At 36.7% G+C, this 26,279-nt stretch overlaps 1 protein-coding gene across 3 annotated transcripts in view; it reads right to left on the minus strand.

Moving 5' to 3' along the window:
* LOC150082956 (RNA-binding protein 39-like) overlaps nucleotides 1-26,279 on the minus strand; it is a 411,944-nt gene that overhangs the window by 20,912 nt on the left and 364,753 nt on the right. For all 3 annotated transcript variants that reach the window (XM_090376936.1, XM_090376937.1, XM_090376935.1), the window contains one exon: nucleotides 17,149-17,281. In XM_090376936.1, coding sequence (XP_090233062.1) covers nucleotides 17,149-17,281 — 133 coding nt within the window. The remainder of the gene's footprint in view (nucleotides 1-17,148; nucleotides 17,282-26,279) is intronic.

Consider the following 26,279-nt stretch of genomic DNA (forward strand, 5'->3'; position numbering starts at 1 on the left):
AAACTAGGGTGCAACATGTCATTGAAGATGCATTTCTTGCACTCACACCTGGATTTCTTCTCACCAAACCGCAGTGCCATCAGCAACAAACATGGTGAGTGATTCCATCAAGACATCACAACAATGGAACAATGATACAAAAGCATATGGAGTGTCGCCATGTTAGCCGATTATTGTTGGATAGTGAAAAGGGATGCTCTAGAAGCTGAATACAAGCAAAAGGAGAAAAGGTCCCCGTGTTTGATACAAGTATGTTCGTAGCTACATCTTACTGCCATAAAACGAAAAAATACCTTATATAAATATAAAAAACTACTTTTTTTTTTTTTTTTTTTTTTTTTTTTTAAAACAAGAGCCAATTCGCCATTTTAAGCACTATTTCTATGTTTAGCACTCCAACATCTATAAAGTAAACTTACTTTCATGTCTGTAACAAGATATGACCCAAAATTTGTTGTTCAGTGTAACTCACAAACAATTACTTTAGAACTCTTTTGTCTGCATGTTGTCTCATCACTGCAGTCTCATCTTTTAAACAAATGGTTAATAATCTAAGAGTGAGCTATATGTTTGACAGTAGTGCAATATGACGGAAACTCATCACAAAGGTAGGTTTATTCTGTTGTGAAAATCATGTGAAAATTAAAATCATGCATTATCAAACCCTTCTTTATACTTTTATTTCTCCTTTTTCAATTTCTTCTATCCTTGCGTATATAGATGTGATTCTGTATATGTTTGAGTGCATACAGATTTACTCCAATGTCAAATGAGATGGGACATTAGCATCTCTATGTGGCTGAATCCTTCTCTGCTCCTCCTATTGATATGGAATCTACTGGTATCCACAGGAGTTGTACTACTGCCTGTGGGTGTAGGATTTGGTCTATTAAGGAAAGTACGTGAATATTTGTTGCCCACTTCCTCATGGTTTGGATGTGTACTGGAGGAGCAGCCTTCCTGGTGATAGCTGCTTCCTTGAAGAAAATTGACAAAAATGACTAAACAATGCGTGCACGCACACGCACAAAGCATTGCACTCATTTCTGGCTATTTTACAGTGTTCTGTATCATCGCAGTGTACCGTGGTGAGGTGAACAGCATTCAGGAGCCACCTTATGTACGATACAACACATGTCCACTTGATCAAAGCAGTTTAAATTGTGCTGGATGCAAAAACAGATGAAAGGGCAAGTCCTACATCTTGTAAAGAAAGAAATTTCACTCTTTTTTTTTGCACGAATGTGATTGTCAATAAAAATTCTAGATTTTTAAGTGTCAGATTTTACAGATGAATTTGATAATCTTATTTATATATCTATAATATTAGGAGATCCTTTTATTTGCGACATCACAGTAAAGTTATTTATCCAGGAAAATTGTTAATTTTCTTGGGTGTTCCTTTCTAAGGAATATGGGAACTATTTCCCTCTGGACCCTGGAATAGAGCTTACAATACTGAGATTACAGGATCCCGAATACTGGTCATTTTTTTCCGGTATTCAAATCACGGTATTGATATACAAATACCGGTTTTTCGGTACTAATTTAAAAAAATAATTATCCATGATTTATTCACATAATGGTTATAAAATCGACAACAATAAATCATTAATGCTGCTGAATTTGCAAATGGGGATTGTCATACACAGTAAAAATGCAACGGAAACCTGAAAACGTCATGAAACTCTAAGACATAAAATCTTACAAATATATTTCTCTTAGTAAGTATAGTGTGTGTGGAAGTAAAATACTTAAGGAAAAACGAAAACATCATTATAGAAATATTTCCATTAGTGGCAGTAGGGCTGGTAGCAGAATTAAGGAATATGGTGAACAGTGGTATGGCAGGTGCAGAAGGGTTAAAATTAAAAGCTTCTGAAAATAGTTTAATCCCTCTATTACACCGCTACTTGAGGATGCCACACTTAGTGCATTTTGGGAAAGGGTGTCAGTATGGAGCAGTTCAAAGGTATGTGAACAGGTGATCTTGAGATAAAAGATGAAAGCATTTCGTTGTGTGAGAAAAATATTAGTTTTTAGGAAGAAGAGCGAGTTTAAAGAATAACACTGTGATTGGGTCAGGTTTAAATTTGATAGGGTGAGATAGGTAAATGCGTCAAACTCCTCTGGAGTTTGCACATAAGCTTCCGTATAAAAAAGTAGTACAAGGGGCAATTGTAACTTGCAATCAATTCAATAAATAAATAAATGAGAAGGAAATAAATAAGGTGTTTGCACCAAAAGAGGGATTTGCGGTTGTTCGGAGGGGCTGCAGATTTCCAGTGGTGTATTTCTGGGTTCAGTTCTGGGAGTGTCCAGCTATATAGTGAAGGGTTCCACCGGGCATGTTCCTATGCTAGAAGTTAATCGGGAAGTTGAATAACAAGCCAGTTAGATAGTGCCCTGGCTTCGTCTACTGCTGTGGCAATTTCCTTCAGTATTAACAGAGAACTGTTCTTGAAATCCCGAAATAAGACAGTACTGGAAGAGCTATACAGCAGAGATGCAGAGTTCAACTAAGAAGAGAGAGAGAGACATCACCGCACTCCGTGGAAGGAACCCGCACAAAGGAATCCCACCGTGAAAGAGGAAGGTAAGTCCTCTGAACTGTGTTGTTTTGGAAATTGAGATAAAGTGGGAGATTATTTTAGAGTAAGGTTGAAGTTGAAGAAATATGAGAAATAAGGAAATGTTAGTATTGAGTTGGTTTATTGGTTGAAGTTGTAAAGAAAATTGCTATTGCTAAATTAAGAGAATTGATATTGGTAATTAAGAGAAACAAAATGAGGAAGTGATTAAGATTGAATTAGTTTAGTGTTTGAAGCTGTACAGAGAGTTGAAATTGTTAATTGAGAGAAATTTTATGGAAACAACATCATGTATTAACAGATTAAATGAGAAACATGAATAGATGAACACCAGTTATATATTGTAAGTAGATTTGTATGATAAATGACTTGTTTTATATTTGTGTCATTGCTCTTGAGAAACTGACAGCTCACATATAATATTTATATGATATATAATATATATATATATATACTCGTGTGTGTGTGTGGAGGGGGATATCCCTCAGCTCCAGGAAATTCTCATATTTTAACGCAGTCAGATAGCTTGTGGGGCTTAGTGCCTGAGGGTAACTGCTGTATGAAAATCATAACAATGACCGGCCACTGACTACGATATTAAGGTACAGCGAAATAAAAATTAATAAATAACCCCACCCCCACAACTTAGATTTGGTTTCCTCACCAAGCTTAAACGTCAGCCCCTTTCTTTCATTAATATGTATATTTTTTATTTTTGATAAAAAGGAAATAAGATTTTTTGAAGATAAGGGAATAAGTGTGGGGGGGGGGGGGTTAACTTCAACTCATCTACGATTATCTCAGTACAAAGTACCAATCAGCACAGAATCCAAAAGAATGTTTTCTACTGTTAATTAAATATGTAACAAAATTAGATCCAGTTTAAACGATAACACTACTGAGTTTCTTAAGAGATCACTTTATCTGGACAGGTAGTGTGGTTGCTTATTTTTATGTTTTTAGAATAACTGTATGTTTAATATTTTTGCTAGAATATTTATTATTGTAATAAAAGTTTGCTTTAAAACGTGAATTCACGTAAATACTTGTTCTTTCCTTACTTTATTGCACCTAATTTTCATCAAAATTTATCACAAAAAATGTTTTTTTTTTTTGGAATACCGGTATTGTGAGCTTCCCTACCCTGGAAGCCAAGGAACACGAATTCTCAAATTCACCAAATAACACAAGTCAAAAAGGTAAAACTTAATTATTATTAGCCATATGGTGGAAGGAAGCCTGAGGCTTATGCTGCACCGGCCAAAAAAAAAAAAAAAATTCCCTATTACCCTGAGAGAGAGAGAGAGAGAGGTAGAAAGGAATCACCAAGAAAGAGAAGAATGATAATATCCAGCTCAGGACCCTGGGTGTGCCAAGCCCATACTCACCAGATGTGAGCCCCTGGGGGTAATACAGAGCATTTAGCACAATTATATAACACTGATTTTGTTTAAAAAAGTTGGAACCTACAGACAATAAAGATACAACAGAATTTTAAATCCTGTGCTGAACTATATGATTGAGTGAATAAAGAAAAACCTTCAGCCAATATATTTTTTTTGGTTTTTTTTTTTTTAGAAGCATTATCAACTAAGGCCATACTGCTCCGGGATATGCAGTGGTCGTTCCCTGACCTTTCCGCATCCTCCATATTTGGTGGTCACTGGCTCGAACCCCGGTCTAATCAAGAAGCGTGTGCTATGCACTGCTGCTCCTGCCCACCCAACATATATATATGGATTCAGATGGGGTTAGACAAATAAGACTAATGAGCTGTGGACACACAATTCAAGTCCCTCTTATATGATGCTATCAATTCTGAAACCCATTTTACTAAATGTCTTTTTTTTTTTTAATGAAAACCCCAAAGGATATTAGAAAGGTATTAGAACCTACAGTACCATGCATTGGTTTGAGACTGAGAAGAAGAAAGAAGATACAGACAATAAAAAGATACTGACTGGTTGTAGCATGATGTTTAGACTGGTTTTGAAGAGAAATGGGGAATTATAGACAGAAGAACAGGACCCATGGAAGCATTCATAGAAAGCAGGCAGCATAAACAAAATGTTTATGAGACAGAGAGTGGAGAGACTTTGTAAGATATAGTTCATTAATTAACCTAACTGCTCTCTTTTGAATGGAGCCTAGATGTGTGAGAGATGTTATGAGGGCACCTTCCCAGATTTGTGTAACAATATTCACTTATTCACTTAAATAGAGTGAATAGCCCTTTAGAAGAAAAGTAATACTAAGAGCAAAAGATAAAATCCAATTTCTTTGATGCAAAGGAAGCAATATTTATAATATGATTATGCCAAGAGAGATAAGAAGTCACGGCAATTCCTGATAGAGATGTGTGAACTTGTCTAGAAATCTGAGTTTTGTCGAAGATGAGCATAGGAGCAGAAGAATCTTTTTGTGAGATATAAGCCAGGTCTCAGTTTTAGAAGAATTAAAATTAACCAAGTTATCTCTGCCTCACTGGAGAATTACCTGGAGTTAGCATTTAAGGAATTGGTAGTAGATATTCGAGACATTGAAGCTGTTTGTGCAGGGCAAGGTTTCTCAAACTGGAAGATGGAATGCAATGCACTACTGTCAGCAAAACTATGAATAGAATTTCAGGAACTGGTTAGCATTAGTACAGGCATTTGATGCAAGAAAGCAAGCTTATGCAGCATCAGACAAAAAAATAATAAATAAATAAATAAATAAAAAATAACCACTTCCACTTCACCTCCCTGTTCATTCGAAATACCTGTCCAGCTGAGCCTTAAACTTATTTAGACTATCAACTTCCACGACAAGGGATGGAAGTCTGTTCCACCAACCAACCACCCGCTGGCTAAAGGAAAATTTCCTCAAGTCTATCCTACATCCATCTTTCCTCAATTTGAATTTATGCCCTCTCAGGTGATTATTCTGAGCAAGAGGAAGAATCCCATCAGCATTGAGCATGCTCAAACCATTCAAGGCCTTATACACCTCTATCAAATTTATACATCTCTATCACCTCTATCTATACACCTCTAGACACTGTAATTTACAAAACTTAAACCTTTCTTCGTAAGAGCACTCCTTTGTTCCATTCACTAATCTTGTTGGCCTTCTCTGTACTCGTTCCAGCATCTCTACATCCTTCTTGAAATGAGGCCTCCAGACCTGTATACAGTACTCTAGGTGTGGCCTGACCATTGCCTTATACAAGGGAATAATCACCTCCTTATCCCTGCTAGAAAAATTCCTATATATCATCGACAATACACCATGAGCTACTCTTGCAGCCCATCTGCACTGCTCAGAAAACTTCATATCTGCCATTCAATGCAAGAAGGTCATTAATATACAAGAGGAAAAGAGCGAGAGAAAGAACTGAATGTTGGGGAACACCAGCATTTGTGGAGAAGTTAGAAGACAGAAAGCCATCTAACATCCCACACAGTGAGCAGTCAGACAGAAAACTGGATACTCAATTACAAAAAAATGGTTGGAAAACCATAAGATGGAAACTTATTTAGAAGATCTTTATGTCAAACATGAACAAAAGCCTTTGAAATGTCAAGAGCAACTGCTTGAGTTTCACCAAACTTTTCAACTGAATTTGTTCAGAGGTGGGCAACATAAGTGAGTATATCACCAGTGGATCGACACTGACAGAAAATATACCAGTGATCACTGACCAGGTGGAAGGTTTCTAGATGGTTTAGGAGTTGGTGGTTAATGGATTTCTCCCTCACTTCAGAAAGTGTAGAAGTGCAATGGAAAGTGTAGAAGTGGTTACTGTGTGATAACTGGATGGAAAGATTTGCCACCCTTTTCAGGAACTGGTTAGGTATGAGCAAATTTCCAAGCAGAAGTTAAAAACTAGTGGAATATGAAAGTGTTAAAAGGCAACACACAATAGAAGTCTAAAAACACAGGTTTTAAGAAAAAGTGAAGAAATACTATCAAGACCTGGTGCTTTCTTGGCATCAAGACTGTTCAAAATTCTCCCGACATCCTTTTGATGGAAACCCACAGGAGACATTGAATGGGAGTGTACTGGGAATGGTAAAAGGGGTGGTTTACCAAGATCACTAATACAAGAGTTAGAAGAAAAGTAGGATCCTTGCTGGTTGGCTTTATCTTTGATGGCAATAGAACCATCGGGTTTTAACAGAGGTGGGAGTAGGGAGTAGAATAGAGAAGTGGGAGTACAGGGAGTATTTCCAGTAAAAACTGTAAGCAAAAGTTACAGCCAATAGCTTCGGCAAGAGACCAGAATGCTCGACTACCATTTAGACAAGAAGCAAGTTTACTACTCTTAGCAGGTTCAAAATCTAGTTTGGACTGATTAATAACTGCATTACAATTGTTGCAAACTTTGGTGTAGATAGAAAATGAAGCTGGAGATTTCATTTGATGCAAAATGCAATATGCAACATTCTTACCTTGAAAAGCCTTAGCACATTTATTGGGAAACATGATAATGATAAGATTTTAAGGTGGAGAGTGGAATAAATGATTTCATCCCTACAAGAATAATTTCACTGACACAATCTGAGCAAACATTGACATCAGAAGATTTAAAACAGTAATCCAATCAAGGAAAAGAACAGAATTGTCACAGATCATTCCATTTTGCATCCTTGTAATGCCAAACAACATGAGGCAGAAAAAAACTGTGAGAAAAAGGCTTCATTTGAGAAGAGACCATCACTGAGTTGTGATTTGAGGTGCCTAGAGGACTTATCTCAACTGTGTACTTGAAAGGGTTGTTTGTGAGAAAAAGATTAAGAGTGTTGTTTGTGGTCATTATTTTCTAGTATTCTGGAGGTAAATGAACAGTCTGTGCGAGGTAATCAGTAATTGCAAAAGGCTCAACATCTTGACTGGGTCCTTGTAACTATAAAATGGAAGCCAGCTGGATTTGTGGATATTGAAATCACCAAGAAAAATTTACCTCACTGTTAGGAAAGCTGGACTAGAAAAGGTCAAGTTTCAAAGAAAGGAAGTCACAGAGCACCAAGTGATTAGTGGAGTTGAAGGAACAGCAGATGAATAGGTAACAGATGAATTTGGCAGAATGGGGCAGACAGATTATAAGCCAGAAAAGAGGAGATACCAAATTACTAAGACTATGGCAGGGAATATCAGAATGGACATAAGCACAAGTACCACCTTTGAAGTGAAAGTAATCGTATTTGTGAAACGAATGAGGAAACATTTGGAAAGTTTAGATCTTTTTTTGCAGATAAGTTTGTTCTATTAGTTTGGCAATTCATGATGTAAGAAAAGGTGGGGAGGGCATGCTTATGAAGTAATGAAATTTATGGCAAGAATATACACAGCTCCTTGACATAATGTGGCCATGATGATGCCCCCCCATTACCTCCAGTTACTATCTGGCAGTGAGATTATAAACTAGGTCAGTAGTAGTACCTACGGCCTGGAGGCCGGATCAGGCCCGCGAGTAATTTTTATATGGTCTACATGGAAAGTAAAACAGCATTTCAGAGAGTGGTGCCACTGCATGTACAGGCATGCAAACGTCAAGCTCGACTGTATCAAACGTGTAAATGTGGTTCAGTGCAGTCATATGTATGCTAAATATAGTTATGTATGTATCAACCTTTACATATTGTGAAATTCTACTATTTCGATATAACTTGTTCATTGTATAGAATCATTATTAATTTGTATCGAATTAAAAAAATCATCCTTAAAAATGTTCCGAAAGAGGAAAGTCGATTTGGAGTGTTGTGTTTTTGATCAAAGGTGGACTGAAGACTATTTCTTCATTGATTACCATGAAAAAGCAGTGTGTTTGGTGTTTAAAGTTACTGTGTGAGTTTTTAAAGAATATAATTTAAAACGACACTATGATTCCAAGCATAAATCTTATGATCAACATAAAGGAGTGTTGTGAAGAGAAAAGCATTCAGAGTTACAAAACAAATTAAAACAACAAAACACACTGAAAACGTATTAGTCAAGAAATTTATATGCTGTAAGTGCCAGTTATCAAGTTGCACATTTGATTGCTTTTGAAAGTAAACCATTCAGTGATGATAAATTTGTTAAGCATTGTTTGTTAAAAGTTGCGGAAAAATGTGTACAGAGAAACAAACAATGATCCAAGACATTAGTTTGTCTCGACAAACAATTATGCGAAGAGCAGAGAAGATATTGGAAACAATTTGTTCGAACAACTTTTGGAAAACATAAAACAAATGAAATACTTTAGTGTGGCACTGGATGACAGTACTGATGTTGTAGTAGTAGTAGTGGCATTTGATGCAAGAAAGCAAGTGTATGAGCTTATGCAGCATCAGCCAAAAAAAAAAAAAAAAAAATCACACCATTCCCTCCAAATGCCTGTCCAGTTCCTCCTTAAATTTATTCAACCTATCAACTTCCACGACGACAGATGGAAGTTTGTTCCAGCAATTAACCACCCGCTGGCTAAAGGCAAATTTCTGCACATCTAATCTACATCTGTCTTTTCTTAATTTGAATTTATACCCCCTTAGGTTCGTAATCTGAACAAGTGGAAGGATCCCATCAGAATTCAGCGTGCTCAACCCATTCAAGGCCTTATACACCTCAATCAGATCACCGTGCGGGTGCCTAGTTTCCAGCCACTGCAATTTGCAGAACTTAAGCCTCTCTTGGTAAGAGGATCCCTTCATTCCCCTCACCAATCTTGTTGCCCTTCTCTGTACACGCTCAAGTAAATCTACATCCTTCCTAAAATGAGGCCTCCAGACCTGTATGCAGTACTCAAGGCGTGGCCTGACCATTGCCTTATACAGAGGGTTAATCACCTCCTTTTCTCTGCTAGCAAAATTCCTATATATCATTGACAAAACCCCATGACCTGCCCTGGCAGCCTGTCTGCATTGCTCAGAAAACTTCATATCTGACTGCACAATTACTCCCAGGTATTTTTCATTTTGTACCACCTTAAGTGTAGTACCACACAGTTGGTACATTTCTCTGGGGTTACTTCTACCCATATGCAGTACTTTGCATTTGTCAAGGTTAAACTTCAGTTGCCACTTCTTAACCCATCTGCCCAAATTATCTAGATCCTGTTGCAGTAGCACACTGCCATTACTGTCATTAACAACCCTGCCAACCTTTGTATCATCTGCAAACTTCGACATTAAGCCTGATATACCTTCATCAATATCACTGATAAATATACAAAACAACAGTGGACCTAACACAGAAACCCTGTGGGACTCCACTAATAACATTAGTCCAAGAAGAGCAGCACCCATTGATTACCACCCTCTGTCTTCACCCACTTAACCATCCTTTTATCCATTGTAGCAACTTACCCTTAATACCATTCTGCTCCAATTTGTACAATAGTCTTCCATGCGCAACAGTGTCAAAAGCTTTCCTGAAAACCAAATATATGATATCAAAATTATTTTTTGCATCCAGTTCCTTTGTAACCACATCATAATATCCTATCAAAAATATCAAATTTGTCAGACAAGACTTTCCCTTAACAAACCCATGCTGTAGTCTTGTCTAGATGATCCTGCAATGCATCTTTAACCAGTGACTCCATTATTTTACCCGGAACAGAAGTTAAACTAACTGGTCTGTAATTACTCGTGTCACCCTTCGATCCCCCTTTGTGAATTGGGGATACATTTGTACATCTCCAGTCCGTGGGAGCCTCCCCTGAGTCCAAGGATGCTCTCATAATTATGGCTAAGGGTTTGCTTAGTTGCTTTGCTGCCTCCTTTAATATAACTGGATAGATCCCATCCACCCCAGGTGCTTTTCTTATGTTTAACTTCAACAATTTCCCCTCCACTTTGCTTTCAGTTATTACAAAATCATTAAGTATCCTGCTACAATTTGATAACCTTCTGCCATTCTCAAACCTTAATAATTCCTCATGTGTGACTGTAGATGCAAAATTCTCATTCAGTTTGTTTGCTATCTGAGCAGGATCATCAACAATCGAACCATCGATGTCAAGTGGACCAATCCGATTCATCCCCTTCCGTTTAGAGTTTATATAAGTTTATGTAAATAGCACAGCTGAACTTCTTACCTTCAATACTTGGAATTAATGATAATTTTGTACCAGTTGAAGATTTAGCTGATCTACAGAGTATGCAGAGAAGATATTGGAAAGAATTTGTTCGAACAACTTTTGGAAAACATAAAGTGAATGAAATATTTTAGTGTGGCACTGGATGACAGTACTGATGTAAATAGCACAGCCGAACTGCTTACCTTCATACTTGGAATTAATGATAATTTTGTACCAGATGAAGATTTAGCTGATCTACAGAGTATGCATGGAACAATTGCAGGTGAAAATCTTTTTGAAAATTTTTGCCAATCTATCGAAAAGTCAAGATTAAATATTAAAAACTTGTTAGGAGTTACAACTGATGGTGCAAAAAAAATATAACTGGTAAAAACATTGGGCTGATGGGTAGAATAACCAAGAAAATGATAGATATCGGAGCTGAAACTATAATTGGAATTCACTGCATTGTGTATCAAGAAGTTCTCTGTGATAAAGTATTGGATCTCCAACAAGTTATAAGTGTGGTTATTTCAACTGTAAATTTTATAAGATCACATGGTCTTAATCACCGAATGTTTCATCAGTTTCTTTCAGAAACTGAAGCTAAATACGAAGATGTAATTTTATATTGTGCAGTGAGATGACTTAGTCATGGCAAAGTATTACATCGGTTCTTTAAACTATGTTGTGAAATTGATATTTTATGACAGAAAAAAGAAAACCAATAAAACATCTATCAAAATATGGAGTGGCTGTTTGATCTTGCAATTCATACAGACATTTCTAGTCATTTAAATCTCTTAATTTAAAACTACAATGACAAGGAAAATTGGTCTGATTTGTTTGGTGACATCAAATCATTTCAGAATAAGTTGTTATTATTTTAATCCCAAATTGTGCAAGACAATTCAGTTCACTATGAATGTTGTACTGAGCTAAAGGAGGAACACATTTATAAAGAATCATTGCTTCTCATTATGATAATTACTTTTTGAGTCTGAAAGTCGATTTGCTAATATAAGATCCCATGAAAAGACATACGCTTGTTTGAGAAGCCATTTATTTCTATGACTAAAAAATACAATCCCAGCTTGCAATTATTGATCTTCAAGCCAAAACATGGTTCAAAAATAAGTACAGTATATTGACTGCGAAAATAAACTACTTGAATTGTACAAGTCTCTCCCATCTGAAGATTTTCCACTAATAAAATAAAATGCCATGAAAATGGCTACTTTTTTCATGCATGAAATCAAATAAATATTTAAAAAGAAAGAGAATAACAGATGAGCATCTTCATTCCATATCGAAAATTGGTGTCACAAATTTTCGAACAAATCTTGAATAATTATCTAAAAATATCCAGCCTCAGTCATCTCATTAAAATTTTGTTCAGTAAATGTTATTCTGTATTGTACTTAATAAAATTTTCGAATATTTTCATTTTAGGTGTATCATTATATTTATTTATTCACCTTAATATTGAAAAGCACTGTTCCTTTTCAGGTTGTAAATTTTCTAAAGTGACCATTTAAAAGCAAAAGTAAAGTATTTTTTTTTTTTAAGAAAAGTTAAGTATTTAAAAAACAAAACAAAACAAAAGTAAGTCATATTTTTATAATTTTAATAAAATCTAAAAAATAAATCACTGACATAGATTTGTTGCACATGTTGGAAACTTGCATTTTTTTATATATGTAGTACTTGAAAATAAAAAACGGTAACATCAAAATAGAAACTTTCTTTTACATGTAACACCCAATTTTTTCTAGAATTACTGTGTTGCACACGAAACAAATCTAACTTGGAATATGGCCCCCGTATGGGAAAAGGTTGGACACCACTGCATTAGGTGATTCCGACATCTTCTAGAGAGTTACCAATAGGTTTGGTCCGGTGGACTATCTAGTGGCTGACTTGCAAACACCACTTTAGAGCTATATCCTTGAAATGTAAGGAAGACTGGATCTTGCCATTATGGCCATCATAACTTCAAAAGACATCAATTATACTGCATGATGGAAGAGATGGAGTTGCCATAGCTTTGCTCTGGAGACTAAACAGGTTTTGCCACTTCAAGCTTCCAATAATTAAAGTGGTGGTATTCCTCTGCCTGGTGTGGTGCAGCCACCACATCTTGACACTTGCTTATGTTGGTTCACACCTGAGTGGTCACTTCCAGTATATTAGGTGACATATTTTAGGACCTGCACAAGGGGGTTATACCCAAGGTTACTAAAGTGTCACCATTGTGAAGGTGCAAGCAGAGGATTTGGCTGTCAGAGAACTATAACACTTTGTCGAAATTTGGTCCACTTGTTCTTTGTTCTATTGCAGTCTGTATAATTTCCCACAGAGTGTTGGAGACGTTGGGTTTCTGCTGAATACCAGTAATAAAATAAAATATTTATTACTAGTGGTAAATAGTAATTTATTCTAATTTTTATGCACAAAAATAATTACTTAATTCACTCTAATTTTGTTTTTTAATTTTTTTCAGATAATCTACCTACAAAAGATGCCTTCAATAGAAGAGAACATGAACTGCATTTTATGGCTAGCAGAGAATCCCCACCCTAAAGCCCATCCATATCAGCAGTTAGAAGATAATTTATGACACATTACACAAAGAAAGTTCTGCATACAGAAATTAAATTTCAACCCAGATGAAGAAGTTTAAAAAGAAATGATTCCATTAATGATAAGCTTCAAACTGATAGGCTTGGATTAGATGAGGAGACTGTGGCAACTCTTGAGGAACTTTTCAGAAAAGCCCACAAAAATCATTAAGATGGGCATCTCCGTAACTTGGTGTTTCTAGAGCAAAGTGCGTAAAATTCTTAGAGTGAAACTGAACAATATTCAAATGCATCAAATGTTGCTTTCTATCATGAATTTAATGAAAACGGCATCTTATCTTTTGACAATCTAATGTTCAGTGATGAAGCCACATTTCACATTAATGGCAAGGGTTAATCACCATAACTTTTATACTGGAGACTGGAGGGCCAGAGAAAAACTACAAGAAGTCTGGGAATGTGAAAAGGATTCCCTTAAAGTCAATGTCTGGTGTGCCCTGGGAAAAAACACACATAATTGGTATTTTCACTTTTGAAGAAATAGTGGTTAATGATAGTTATCTTTGTGCAGATTTTTTATTCCTGATCTAAGGCAATAAGAATTGACGCTAAAACAGTTTTTTAGCAAGAGGGAGCACCTTTCCACTTTGCTTGGGATGTTCAACAAAATTTTAAATGAAGACTTCCCAAACAGACAGACAGATCAGCAGAAGTGGGCAAACTGCTTAGCCAGCTTGCTCACTTGATTTGTGCCCAGTGAACTTTTTCTATGAGGGCACATTACAAGTATGATTTACTCCTCAATATGATCTTTATACCAGGATCACAAATGTAATTAATGCAGTAACTGAAACACCACTGGTGTTTATGGAATTGTAAAATCATACTACACTTTGTATCAGTAATGAAGGTTATGTTGAGTCTTAATAATCTTATGAATATATACCCTAAAAATTACAGTAAATTGTCTTTCAAATGCATTTTTACAGATTGTTTTTATTTCATATATAACCTAAGTAATTGCAGTTGGACAAGGACTTTATGGACACCTGTATAATTTTTTTGGTAATCAATACAAATGCCTCAACTCATCAGGACTGAGGCACCATTTGTGTTCCTTGACACTTGAAGTTTTAATTGAATGAGTGCACACAGATATGGGACACCACAATCCATTTTTACGAGGGGCTCCAGTTTCACTTCAGAGCTCCACTCCAGTGTGCAGGGTTCCATATAATAGAAAATAAGATGCTCGAGGAGATTTTTTGTCCAAAATAGCAAAGGAGACTAAACTTTGGGACATGTTTAAGATGGGCACTCTTTGCTTATAACTTTATTTTTCTGTATAAGCAAAAGATTTTTATATACTTATGGCCATGTCTGATATTACTTTTGGACACCTTTTTGATTAACTATGATTCTGATAACAATGGTACAATATCTGATAAATTTGCCTCAGTAAACAATGTCATAAAGTAATATAATGAAACTGGAGGTGAGAGGAAGAGAAATTATATAAACACATATAGAAGCTACAAGCTAAGAACTGGCTGAAAAATTACAAGGGATAGCCAGTCCTTAAAGAGTTACCAAGAAATTATCCAAAATAAATTTTAGGATTACAAACATTAAATATCCACACAAAGGAGCCAGACACAAAAATATAATTTTGACATAATATAATTAGATTTCACTAAAGCTTTTGATACTGTTCCACTTGAAAGGCCGCAGAACAAATTAGGGCAATGTGGCATTAGGGGCAAGTTACTGCTATGGATAAAGAGATGGTTGAGTGGCAGAAGACAGAGTGGTCATTAATCATTACTCGGGCTAATGTTATTAGTGGATTCCCTTAGGGTTCAGTGCTGAGCACCTTATTGTTTTCAATATTTATTGATAAAACTGATGAAGACATATCAAGTTTAAAAATGTTTAAGTTTGCAGATGATACAAAGAGTGGCAGGGTAGTTAATTACAGGAGTCAAGGTATGCTACTGCAACAAGATCTAGAAAAATTAAACAGATGGGCTGAGAAGCAGCTATTTGCATATTATATTAATCAGAGCAGAAATGTAAAATACACATTATCTTTCAATTGTTATTAAAATCTGGGAGGAAATAAAAGTATATAACAGAAATGTTCATTGCATAATATGAACTGAGGTACATGCTACTATTTGTTTATTTTATTAAATCACAGAAGATTCATGAAATGTGTTGCATTTCCATTTATATTAAAAACCAGGACAAAATAAGTAAAATATTACAAAATATTGAGTAAATATCATGTTGTGAGGAATGTGCAATGATGTGGAAACATATACTTAATAAACATATACTTATACATAATTAATTGGTAGCAAAGATAACTAGTTATTAACTTTTCATTTATATTAGTCACAGAAAAAAAAAATGCTGTTAATTTATGAAATAAAAATCAAACACTCTTTGAAATGTGATGCACCACATACATTACTTATAATTTGTTTTTTTATAATTTTAGTCATGCTGCTCTCTTTCTGTATCGATATTAGTTAATATCAGTTATTACACAAAGAAATTTACTTGAGAGAGTTTATAAAACTGTTGAGTTCCCTGAACTCTTTAACTCAACAAGTTTATAGAACTTATAGATTATAAGGATAATTCAGATATATTAATTTTGTCACTGTAAAGTTATGCCACAGTGAAGTTTTATGGGTTGTTGTTGTTGTTATTTGTTTTTTAGGAGCATTAGCAACTAAGGCCATATTGCTCCAGGAATATGCTACGGAGGTGCCTAGTTTTATGGGTGAATGGGAACATATTTACAGTACTGATTCACATATAGCACTCTTGGACTTATCAGTTTAATTTTTATTGGGAGAGGAGGGAAACTTCTGAGGAGAGAATGGGAGAAGTGGATTGGCATCTTTTTATATCATAAGAACAAAATATAATTTGAGTTACAAAAACAGTTACTACAGAAATGCTTATCTTTATGGAAGGAGTGAGCACTGATATCATCAGTGCTCACCCTTTATCATGTTAACCAAATAAAGGAATCATTAATTAATAAAATTAATTAAATGTTAAATTAAATTATAATCAAATTAATTAATTAAAGGAATGAGTGATTAATTATATCAGTGATATCATATTAATCTGATTTTGATATAGTTACATAACAAAGACCAATGACTTCTGATTTATGTGTTGAAGGGCATTGGGACATGGAGGTATAAATCCTCAGAGAAAGGATTGGCTTGATCATAATATGTGAAATAAACTTTAATAAAGTGAAATGGATACCACTCTAATGAGTTACACTTAAAAGCTGCACAGGATATAGAATCTGGCAGTAGCAAGGATGAAAATTTAGATAATTTTAGTAAACTAAATGGATGAAAATAATGACCAGAAGGGTGTCAACAATTATAGTCATCTTGCAGCTAGGAACGAATGTGCCCACATGATCTCCTATGTCATGTAGGCTAGTTGTCAGCCACTAATAAGACCTGTTCCTCAACCTCTGTTCCATACTCTTTCCAGTTCATGACTATATGAGTAGTCTCTGGCTAGGAAGAAAGAACCAGACCATAAGACTTTTGTTTTTATTCAACTTTAAACCACAAGAACCCAGAAAAATGGGCTGCAATACATCCAATTTTAATATACTCATAGTTTTCTAAAAATATCTAAGTTTCATTCCAGCTATCATCAAATTCTAAATCCTGTGCAGCTTTATAAGCATAAGCTGATTAAAGAAATTATCAAATTTATATTATTACAATTTATGTTCCCATATTACAACCACAAAGTGAAGTGTTTGTTATCTAAAGACATCAAAGAATTGACCTTTATTATGTATTATTTGGATGCATTTTTACAGTGAAATGCTAACTGAAAATTAAAAGAATTATTTGAAATTAAATATCCCTGAAGAACTTACACTGTAGGATCAAACATGTTAGATAACATGAAACATTGGGTAGCTATAGGAGGAACATTTTGCTGTCCTGACAGACTAGTTGAAGTCATCTGCAATGCATTTACTGCTACTTGAGGCAACTGGAATCCAGTTCCTGTTTAAATAAATTCACTGTATAAAATAACTTAATTACTAATGTATTAAAATTTATTAATAAAAAGTAAATGGTATTCTGTGTAAAAGCAAACGGTATTCTGTGTAAAAGCAAACAAATATGATCATTCCTAGCATATGCCCCTCCACCCTGATCCCACCCATTTAATGGGAGTCGAGTCATCAACAAAGCTATTAAAAATAGAAGATATTTTATGTGTACACACACACACACAGTCCAGTCAAAACAAAACATTATTACTACCTACCTAATAGTAGGTATATCCTCCTCCTATTGCTGCCACATGGCAAGGTGTTGACGCTATAAGGCCTCTGAACATTGCAGAAGGTATTGTACCATGCTGCCATGATTGCGTCTTGTAGATTGTGATAATCTGTGATGGAGGATCCAAACATTGTATCTGTCGATCCATGTAATCCCAGAAATGTTATATGGGATTCATATCCTGAAAATTCAGCAGCCAAGGTAGCACCTGAAAGTCAATTTCATGTTTGGCAAACCACTTTTTTTTCGGCAAACGAACAACACCTGTTATTGTTATTTTTTCGGCAAACAACACCTGTTATTGTTATTTGGTTTTTTAGGAGCATTAGCAACTAAGGCCACATTGCTCCAGGAATAATGCGGTGGTCATTCCCTGACCTTTCCGCATCCTCCGTATTTGGTGGTGACGGGCTCGAACCCCGGTCTAATCAAGAAGCATGTGCTATGCATTGCTGCTGCTCCTTCTCACCTGGCTACGGAGGCGCCTCGAACAACACCTGCAACATGGCAGGGTGCATTGCCTCACTAGAACATACTTGTGCGATCCAGGGAGACGTGATTTGACTTCTGATGCAAGAGTAACAGAGGCTAAATTGTGCCGCGACTGACCAAAGCATAATAAATAAGAAGAAAAAACATTTTTTGTAACCTTTCAGGAAGGTTATGGTGTCAAAATTGTATAAAATACAGTCTAAAAATAAATACACATTATACATATTTGTAAAAATTTTAAAATATCTGGCACATGGTCATCGTCTGATAAAATCTGACTGAGTGTATATGGCCATATCAAATGGGCAAAAACAGAAACAACATATTTCGTTCACTGGTAAAGTTATCACATTCAATTAAAATACAGTCAGTTATGCACAATACACAGTACATGTATTCCTAAAAGTCACTGCTTTATGGTATTTTGCACATTAAAAACAATAGGGTTTATGGGAAAAATAGGGATGGGGCAGAGCACTCAAAAAAATATATATATATATTCAGTCTGGTAATACTCTAACTTTTTTTAGTGTATTACCAGACTGAATATTATAAATTTTACCTTGACAAGATATGAAGTTTGCTTGTTGAAAGTGGGTGTGGTGAAGAGTTGTAGCTGGGGAGTTATAGTGAAGAGGTAGAAGGAGGGTTATCATTCTCAGTATGAAATGTTGTTACACCCAATGGTGTGACTCATTGTCCTGCTTTTCTTTCTTTGTGCTGGCTTAAAATAGCTATCAAGCTTTTGTTGCTTTTCCTGCCTCCTTTCATACAGGAGCTGCCTGTATGGTTCCAAAAGAGTCTGAATCCTACTACTTTCGGCATTATAATCATTATCTTCAATCCACTTTTCAATCCCACTTAAAGCAGCTGATAACTCTGCTGTTTTAAGTTCTCGTGGGGCAGCCTGCTGGACTTTGTCGTCATCTTGACTGTCCACTTGGCTGGCTACAAGTTGTTGCAAGCCTTCAGTGTGAGACTCTAGAAGCTCTTCAACATTTTTATTTTCTACTTCCTTGAAACCAACTTCTTTTGCAAGAGCAACACAACTTGCTTTGATTTCGTTGGTTGCTCTGAAGGTTCAAAGCCTTCAAAATCATGAATTAAATGAGGTATAAGGGATAAGTTTCTGTCACACATGATGCAAAGCAGTCTTTCATTCCATTACATCATTCCAGACATCTACAATCATACCAATGGCAACTTTGATGTTAAATCTCTTCCAAAATTCTATAACAGTTTGTGCCTTGTAACCTTCAGTAGCAGCAATCAACACCTTGAATGTTCACCTTAAATAAAAATAAATAAATAAATCTGCAGCCATTATCAACCCACTGCAGGATGGAAGCCTCCTCAACAATTTATGTTGAGGGAAATGGACTATAATCTGCCACATTGGCCCAGTGTGGTTTGGCAGATCACTGTATTTAGCAGTCAGGAGCTTGAACCCCGGTCTACTCAAAGAGTGTTTGCTACTGCACTCCTGCTCCTGACCACTTGGCTAGGGAGGCCACCTTAAATACTAAGCCTTAAATGCTGATATCACACTCTCGTCAAGGGGCTGTAATAGAGAGGTTGTGTTCGGTGGTAAAAAGATGACTTTATATTCGGAGAGAGTTCTGCAACCGTTTGAGGATGGATTGGTGCATTATCAAGAATTATAAAATCTAAGTTCTTATTGTAATAATTCTTGAAAACACCATAAGCTTCAGCTAAAATATCAGTGAACATCACACTTAAGCGATCTTTTGCAGCCTTAAATCCTGAGGCATGTGCTTCTGCCTTAGAGATGTAGGTCCTTGAAGGCATGTTTCCAATAGAGTCCTGTTTCATTAAAACTGAAACTCTGACCCAATGCTAGCCGCTGCCTTCAATTATTTTCTGTACCACAGGTGGAAATGCCTTTGTGGCTTCGCCAGACAGCTTAACATTGTGAAAAGAGTAGTGGTGTTTGCTCCCAATTTTTTTTTTTTTGGTTTGGTCTTCAATGCATATGCTTAGCAGTCTTCAGGCCTTGTTCTAATTGATTTTGTGACACTTGAAATTGTTCCAGCTACACATGTAGCTTTTATTTTCGTGGCTCTGTCTCTGATGGTGTGCAACGTGGATTCACTTAAGCCTGTTGCTCTCGAGATATCACATCTATCATTTATTTCAAAACGTTTTATTATTTCAAGTTTCTCTTCTATACTTAATGCTTTCCTTTGCACTCACTGCTTGGAGCCAGGATGCTTACCCATGTCTGGAATGTTGTATGAATACTTTTTATAAAGAAAAGTTAACAAATGCACACACACACACACACACACACACACACACACACACACACACACACACACACACACACACACACACACACACAGGTGAACTGAGGTAAGAGATAAATGAGGTTTGTGTGTGAGTTTTATGTATTGCTGCACAGGTCGCTACGTTCAGCTTGGTGTCGGGATTTCACATTCATCTGGTGTTAATTGCAGATAAAATCGTCCATGAGCCACCTCGAAAATTGCGTTATACTCGCATTGATCCTTAATATATCAGTCATGTTGCTAACATGCATGCTATAGTAGAACTGACTGTATGTTTTATCATTAAAATGGTGTCACAAGACACACACACAGGAGGGTCATCTGCCCTCAGTAGGAAGGAGTGTGTAAGATGACTGTGTCCTATGCGGAGTTGAGCAAGAACAACTTTCTTGCTACAATTGCTGCACAGACTAGACTGCCATGCTTCAATTACGGGCTTTATCTGATGTAATTTATTTGTTGTCTGTCTATTCCATGAATACTGCCATTGGGAATATACCTTGTTGTGTATTATTTGCATGTAGCCTGTATAGGAGACTGACAAGCAATGGTTATTAATGGGGCCTTGCAGATTTGGCTGCAGTATCAGCCAAATCATTTCTCATAATCCCAATGTGGTTGATTGAGAATCCAGCAGAAGTGGACATCATATTCATGTTCAGAGAGAGAGAGAGGGTGTGTTAATATGTTGAACTTGAGACAGAAGTGGGTGAGGGTTATATCTCACCAATGATAAAGCCTGCAAGACGCTCCAAGAACTGGAATAGATAGCAAACCGTTGGTATTGGCGAGTACTCATGTGATTCATGGCATGAATCTAAAGCATGCAGCTCTTCAGTGAAAATACTGCATTAGAGAGAAGCTTCTCAGATATGTAGTGTCTGGAAAGCAGCAGCAGATCCTACATATGATTCTGACTTCAAGCCATCAGTGTAAACTAGCAAGAAATCAGAAGGTTCAGGTTGGTATGCTGAATAGAGCTGCAGGTAGACAGATGATGCAGTATCAGAGTTTACCCAGTTCTCAAGAGAAAAGTCACATGCTGGAAAGCGAGCATGATAGGGTGGAAGGGGTTACTTTGGTGATTGTGCAACCTTGTCTACCATGATATTAAGCTCCACAAGTAGCTCTTGGACATGAATACTAAGGGATGATTGGTAGTCTGATGGGCGTTGTACAAAATTTCCTATCGTGGCTCAAAAACAGATAGCCACATAGGATGGTCTGGCAGGGATTTCAGTTTTAAAGCATACTTTAAACACAACTGCTTACGTCGAAGCGATAACAGTGGTTCATTTGCCTTAACATATGGGCTCTATCCAGAGCCCATATGTAGCAATATGGATAGTCTGATAATGGATGAAGTTCAGCCATCGAAGTACACTGTTTCTGGTGGATGGATATACCACAACATATAGAGGAGAGAGCACAGAAAATGTTCAAGATTATTGTGCACTTTTTATGGAGTTTGATGGATGTGTTCTATAGAAAGGTCAACTCTTTATCAAATATGAGTCCCAAGAATTCTGTCTAACATTACTGAAATAGCACTTTGTTCAAACCTCAATTCAGGTTCAGGATGAAGATTACACTTATGACAAAAATATACACAAATGGCCTTCGGTGGCAAGAACCTGAATCGATTAGCAAGTGCCCAGGATTTAAGGCAATCAATGAATTGCTGTGCAGTTGTCTTTCAATAACCCTCATGTTGCATGCCTAAGAAAATATGCTAAAATCATTAACACAGAGGGTGTTGTTTACAGTTGGAGGAAGTTGTTCTGTGATAGAATTTACTTTGATGGCAAAAAGCATAACCTTTAATACTGATCCTTGCAGTGGTACTCCTCTTGGAAAAATGCACAAGCCAGTGAGGATCTCACACGAACTTGGAAAGACCAACTGGCTAAAAAGTTTTTAATAAAAATGGGGAGATGTCCCTTTAAGACCAAGGCTAAACAAGTCTTTTAAGATGCTAAATCTCCAAGTTGTGTTGCATGCTTTCTCCATTTCAAAGAATACAGACACCAGATGTTCACATTTTAGGAATGCATCCTGGATGGATGTTTCCAGTCTAATTAAATGGTCCAGAATGGATTGGTTCCTTTGGAAGCTGCATTGCATGCTGGAAAGTAGGTCGTTTGATTCTAAATACCAGACAAGGCACATTAACCATTCTTTCCAAGATTTTGCACAAATAGCCAGTCAGAGTGATAGAATGATAATTAGTAGAATTTTAGACCCTTTCCTGGGTTTGCAAAGGCAAGAACAGCTGCCTTGCACCAGGCATCTAGAGATGTCTGTTTGTTATTTGGAGCATTAGCAACTAAGGTCATCTTGGAACAAATAAATACATGGGCTGTGTTAGAGTAACTAAGAGTAAGAACAGGTGCATGTATACTTGCATGTAAACCAATTTTAGAAGTATAGTAAATAAATTTGAAGTGCTGATCAAGGCATCAAAGGCAGATATTGTTGGAATATCAGAGACATGGTGTCACACAGATATAAGCAGTGCAGAAAGAGAGGAACAGTCATGCTGTTAGATAGAAACAAAATCTAATAAAGTGCATCCAGTTTACATGGGTGGACAGTGCAATGTTGAGTCAGTTTCATGTGACATAAACACTGGAAAAGGGAAAATGAGTAGGACCGTGTTATAGGCTTAATGACTCTGATGAGTACAATGAAAAATTGCAAAGAGAAAAGAGTGAGCCAATAAATCAGAATGTCTTGTAATGGGGGATTTTTTAAAAATTTTAACTTGTGGGTTGGTCACTTGCATGCTAGCAAGACTTTTGTGAATTTACTGGAGGACTGTTTTCTACAGTAGCATGTTCGAGGAACAACAAGAGGGGGTAATACGCTTGATCTGATTATCAGCAGTGATGATGAATGCATTAGGAATTTGCAGATAAAGGAACCACTAGGTGACAGTGATCAGTCTACTGATGTGGAATTTACTTAAAGAAGTAACTATCATCAAGGGTAAAGGGAAGGGTTTTTGTAAAGGTGACTAGAGTGGTCTCAACTGATGATGTTACCAACGGTGAATTCTAAATGGGAAGCCTTCGGGGACTTAATCTTGAGGACTACTAGGCTTTTCATACCAAATAAGAAATACTGTTCAAGATTTAGGCCTAAATGGATATCAGATGAACTAATGAGGCTCATGGAAGAGAACAAAAAAGTGTGGGATGCATATAAATTAACAGGTGAAACAGAAGCCTATGGCAGATATAAGTTATACTGAAATCAAGTCACAAATGAGGTTAGAAAAGTGAAGGCTGATCATGAGAAATCCTTGGCAAAAGATGCAAAGAAAAACAACAAAGACTTCTTTACTTATGTAAATTCTAGAAGGAAGGGAAGGAATCAGATTGGTGCACTTGATGTTGGTGGTTTGACTGTTGACGATCCTGCTCAGATAGCTGACAAACTGAATGAGTATTTTGAATCTACATTCACACGAGGAATTCTGTAAGGAAGGGGAGGACAGAAGTTTACTAAACTCTAATAGGGAGCGAAATGATTTTGTAATAATGAAGAGCAAAGTGGAGGAGAAATTGTTGAAGTTAAACATAAAAGAGGCACCTGGGTCAGATGGAATCTATCCAGTTATATTGAAGGAGGCAGAGAGGGAAGTAAGCAAACTCTTGGCCATAATTATGAGAGCATCATTAGATTCAGTGGAGGTCCCCATGGACTGGAGATGTGCAAATGTATCCTCAATTGACAAATGGGGTTCAAAGGGTGACAAAATAATTATACACCTGTTAGTTTAACTTCTGTTCCAGGGAAAATAATGGAGTCACTGGTTAAGGAGGTGATACAGGATCACCTAGACAAGACTGCAGTAATAGTTCGGACACAGCATGGGTTTGTTAAGGGGAAGTCTTGTCTGACCAATTTGATTGAATACTATGATGTGGTCACAAAGGAACTGGATGCAAAAAATAATTTTGATATCATACACAGTCTGTCCTCGTATAGCACGATAGTTGGGTTCCTAGAAACGCTCGTGCAATGCAAAATCGTGCAATATAAACAACAGGCCCTATGGGAAAAGTAGGGTTAGGTGCCGACCACCCAAGATTGAACACACATTTGGAACCAAAACATTACCAAACACAATAAACAATCGGGTAATTTTAATCGTAATAAAAATAATATTATATTATAATAAAGTATTTTTAGTATTTTTTAATACTAAAAAAGTATTAAAAAACCCCTGGCACCACCATGCCGTGATGGGACTAATTGTATGTATATCATGCTACAATTAAAGATTCTATTTTTTACGGATAAAATACGTATTTTATTCGTAAAAAATTTATTATATTAAATAAAATAGTCGTAATAAAATATTGCTAATGCTTTTGCTTCTATCGTAAGCAAACTTGCTTTTTGTTTGATTTTTAATCCAAACAGATGACAGGCGTTCCATCTCTTCCAATTCTTTGTGTCTTAATCTAATGGATTTTAATTAATTACACTTTGAGTTGTTCCCGCAATGAAAGTTGTTTTTATTTTCTCCGCATTCTTTGTAATTCTCCGCGTTGCCTCATTTAGGTCTGTAGCATGTGCAATATCACATGGTCTTTCATTTCGCTCAAAGCGTTTCACAATTTCATATTTTTTCTCTATCGACAGAAGCGGACTGGCCATAAGCCTTACGGGGAAACCACGGTGGGCCGGAGGCCGGTGTGATTTTGGCCATAAACCGTAGTATGAGGCCACTACAAATTTTCCCGGGTAAGAATTTTTGACCCAGTCCACCTCTGTTTATCGATATTGCTTCTTTTTTTTCTCTCTGAATCTGCAGTGTCTTAGCCAGGACGCTTCGTTTTCACACCTTTTAAGTATTTTACTAATTTTTAGGGAATAAAGCACAATTACAAACGAGGTGGCACACTTGGTACACAGAAACAAAGCTGCGCGCGTGTAGCAACTGAATAAACAACACCGTAAAGGCCGAGATACACTATTAACACCTCACATTTTACTAAAGCACATAAGCATTAGCATTAGTAGAGGCATTTGATGCAAGAAAGCAAGCTTATGCAGCATCAGCCAAAAAAAAAAAAACCCACTTCCACTTCACCCCTCTGTTCGTTCAAAATACCTGTCCAGCTGAGCCTTAAACTTATTTAGGCTGTCAACCTCCACCACAAGGGATGGAAGTTTGTTCCACCAACCAACCACCCGCTGGCTAAAGGCAAATTTCCGCACGTCTATCCTACATCTGTCTTTCCTCAATTTGAATTTATGCACTCTCAGGTGATTTTTCTGAGCTAGAGGAAAAATCCCATCAGCATTGAGCATGCTTAAACCATTCAAGGCTTTATACACCTCTATCAGATCACCTCGCTGGTGCCTAGTCTCCAGACACTGTAATTTGCAAAACTTAAGCCTTTCTTCGTAAGAGCACCCCTTTGTTCCATTCACTAATCTTGTTGCCCTTCTCTGTACTCGTTCCAGCAGCTCTACATCCTTCTTGAAATGAGGCCTCCAGACCTGTATACAGTACTCTAGGTGTGGCCTGACCATCGCCTTATACAATGGAATAATCACCTCCTTATCCCTGCTGGAAAAATTCCTGTATATCATTGACAATACTCCATGAGCTACTCTTGCAGCCCGTCTGCACTGCTCAGAGAACTTCATATCTGCCTGCACAACCACCCCCAAGTCCCTTTCATTCTCTACCACTGTCAGTGTAGTACCACAGAGTTGATACGTTGCTCTGGGGTTGCTGTTTCCCATGTGTAGTACTTTACATTTGTCAATGTTAAACTTCATTTGCCACCTCTCAGCCCATGTGCTCAACCTTTCCAGATCCTGTTGCAGCAGCATAGTGTCAGTAGTGTCCTTGACAACCCTGCCAACCTTTGTATCGTCTGCAAACTTGG

Source organism: Mastigoproctus giganteus, chromosome 7 (assembly GCF_048544385.1).
Source record: "Mastigoproctus giganteus isolate SK-2022 chromosome 7, ASM4854438v1, whole genome shotgun sequence".
In the NCBI taxonomy this organism is placed as follows: Eukaryota; Metazoa; Arthropoda; class Arachnida; order Uropygi; family Thelyphonidae; genus Mastigoproctus; species Mastigoproctus giganteus.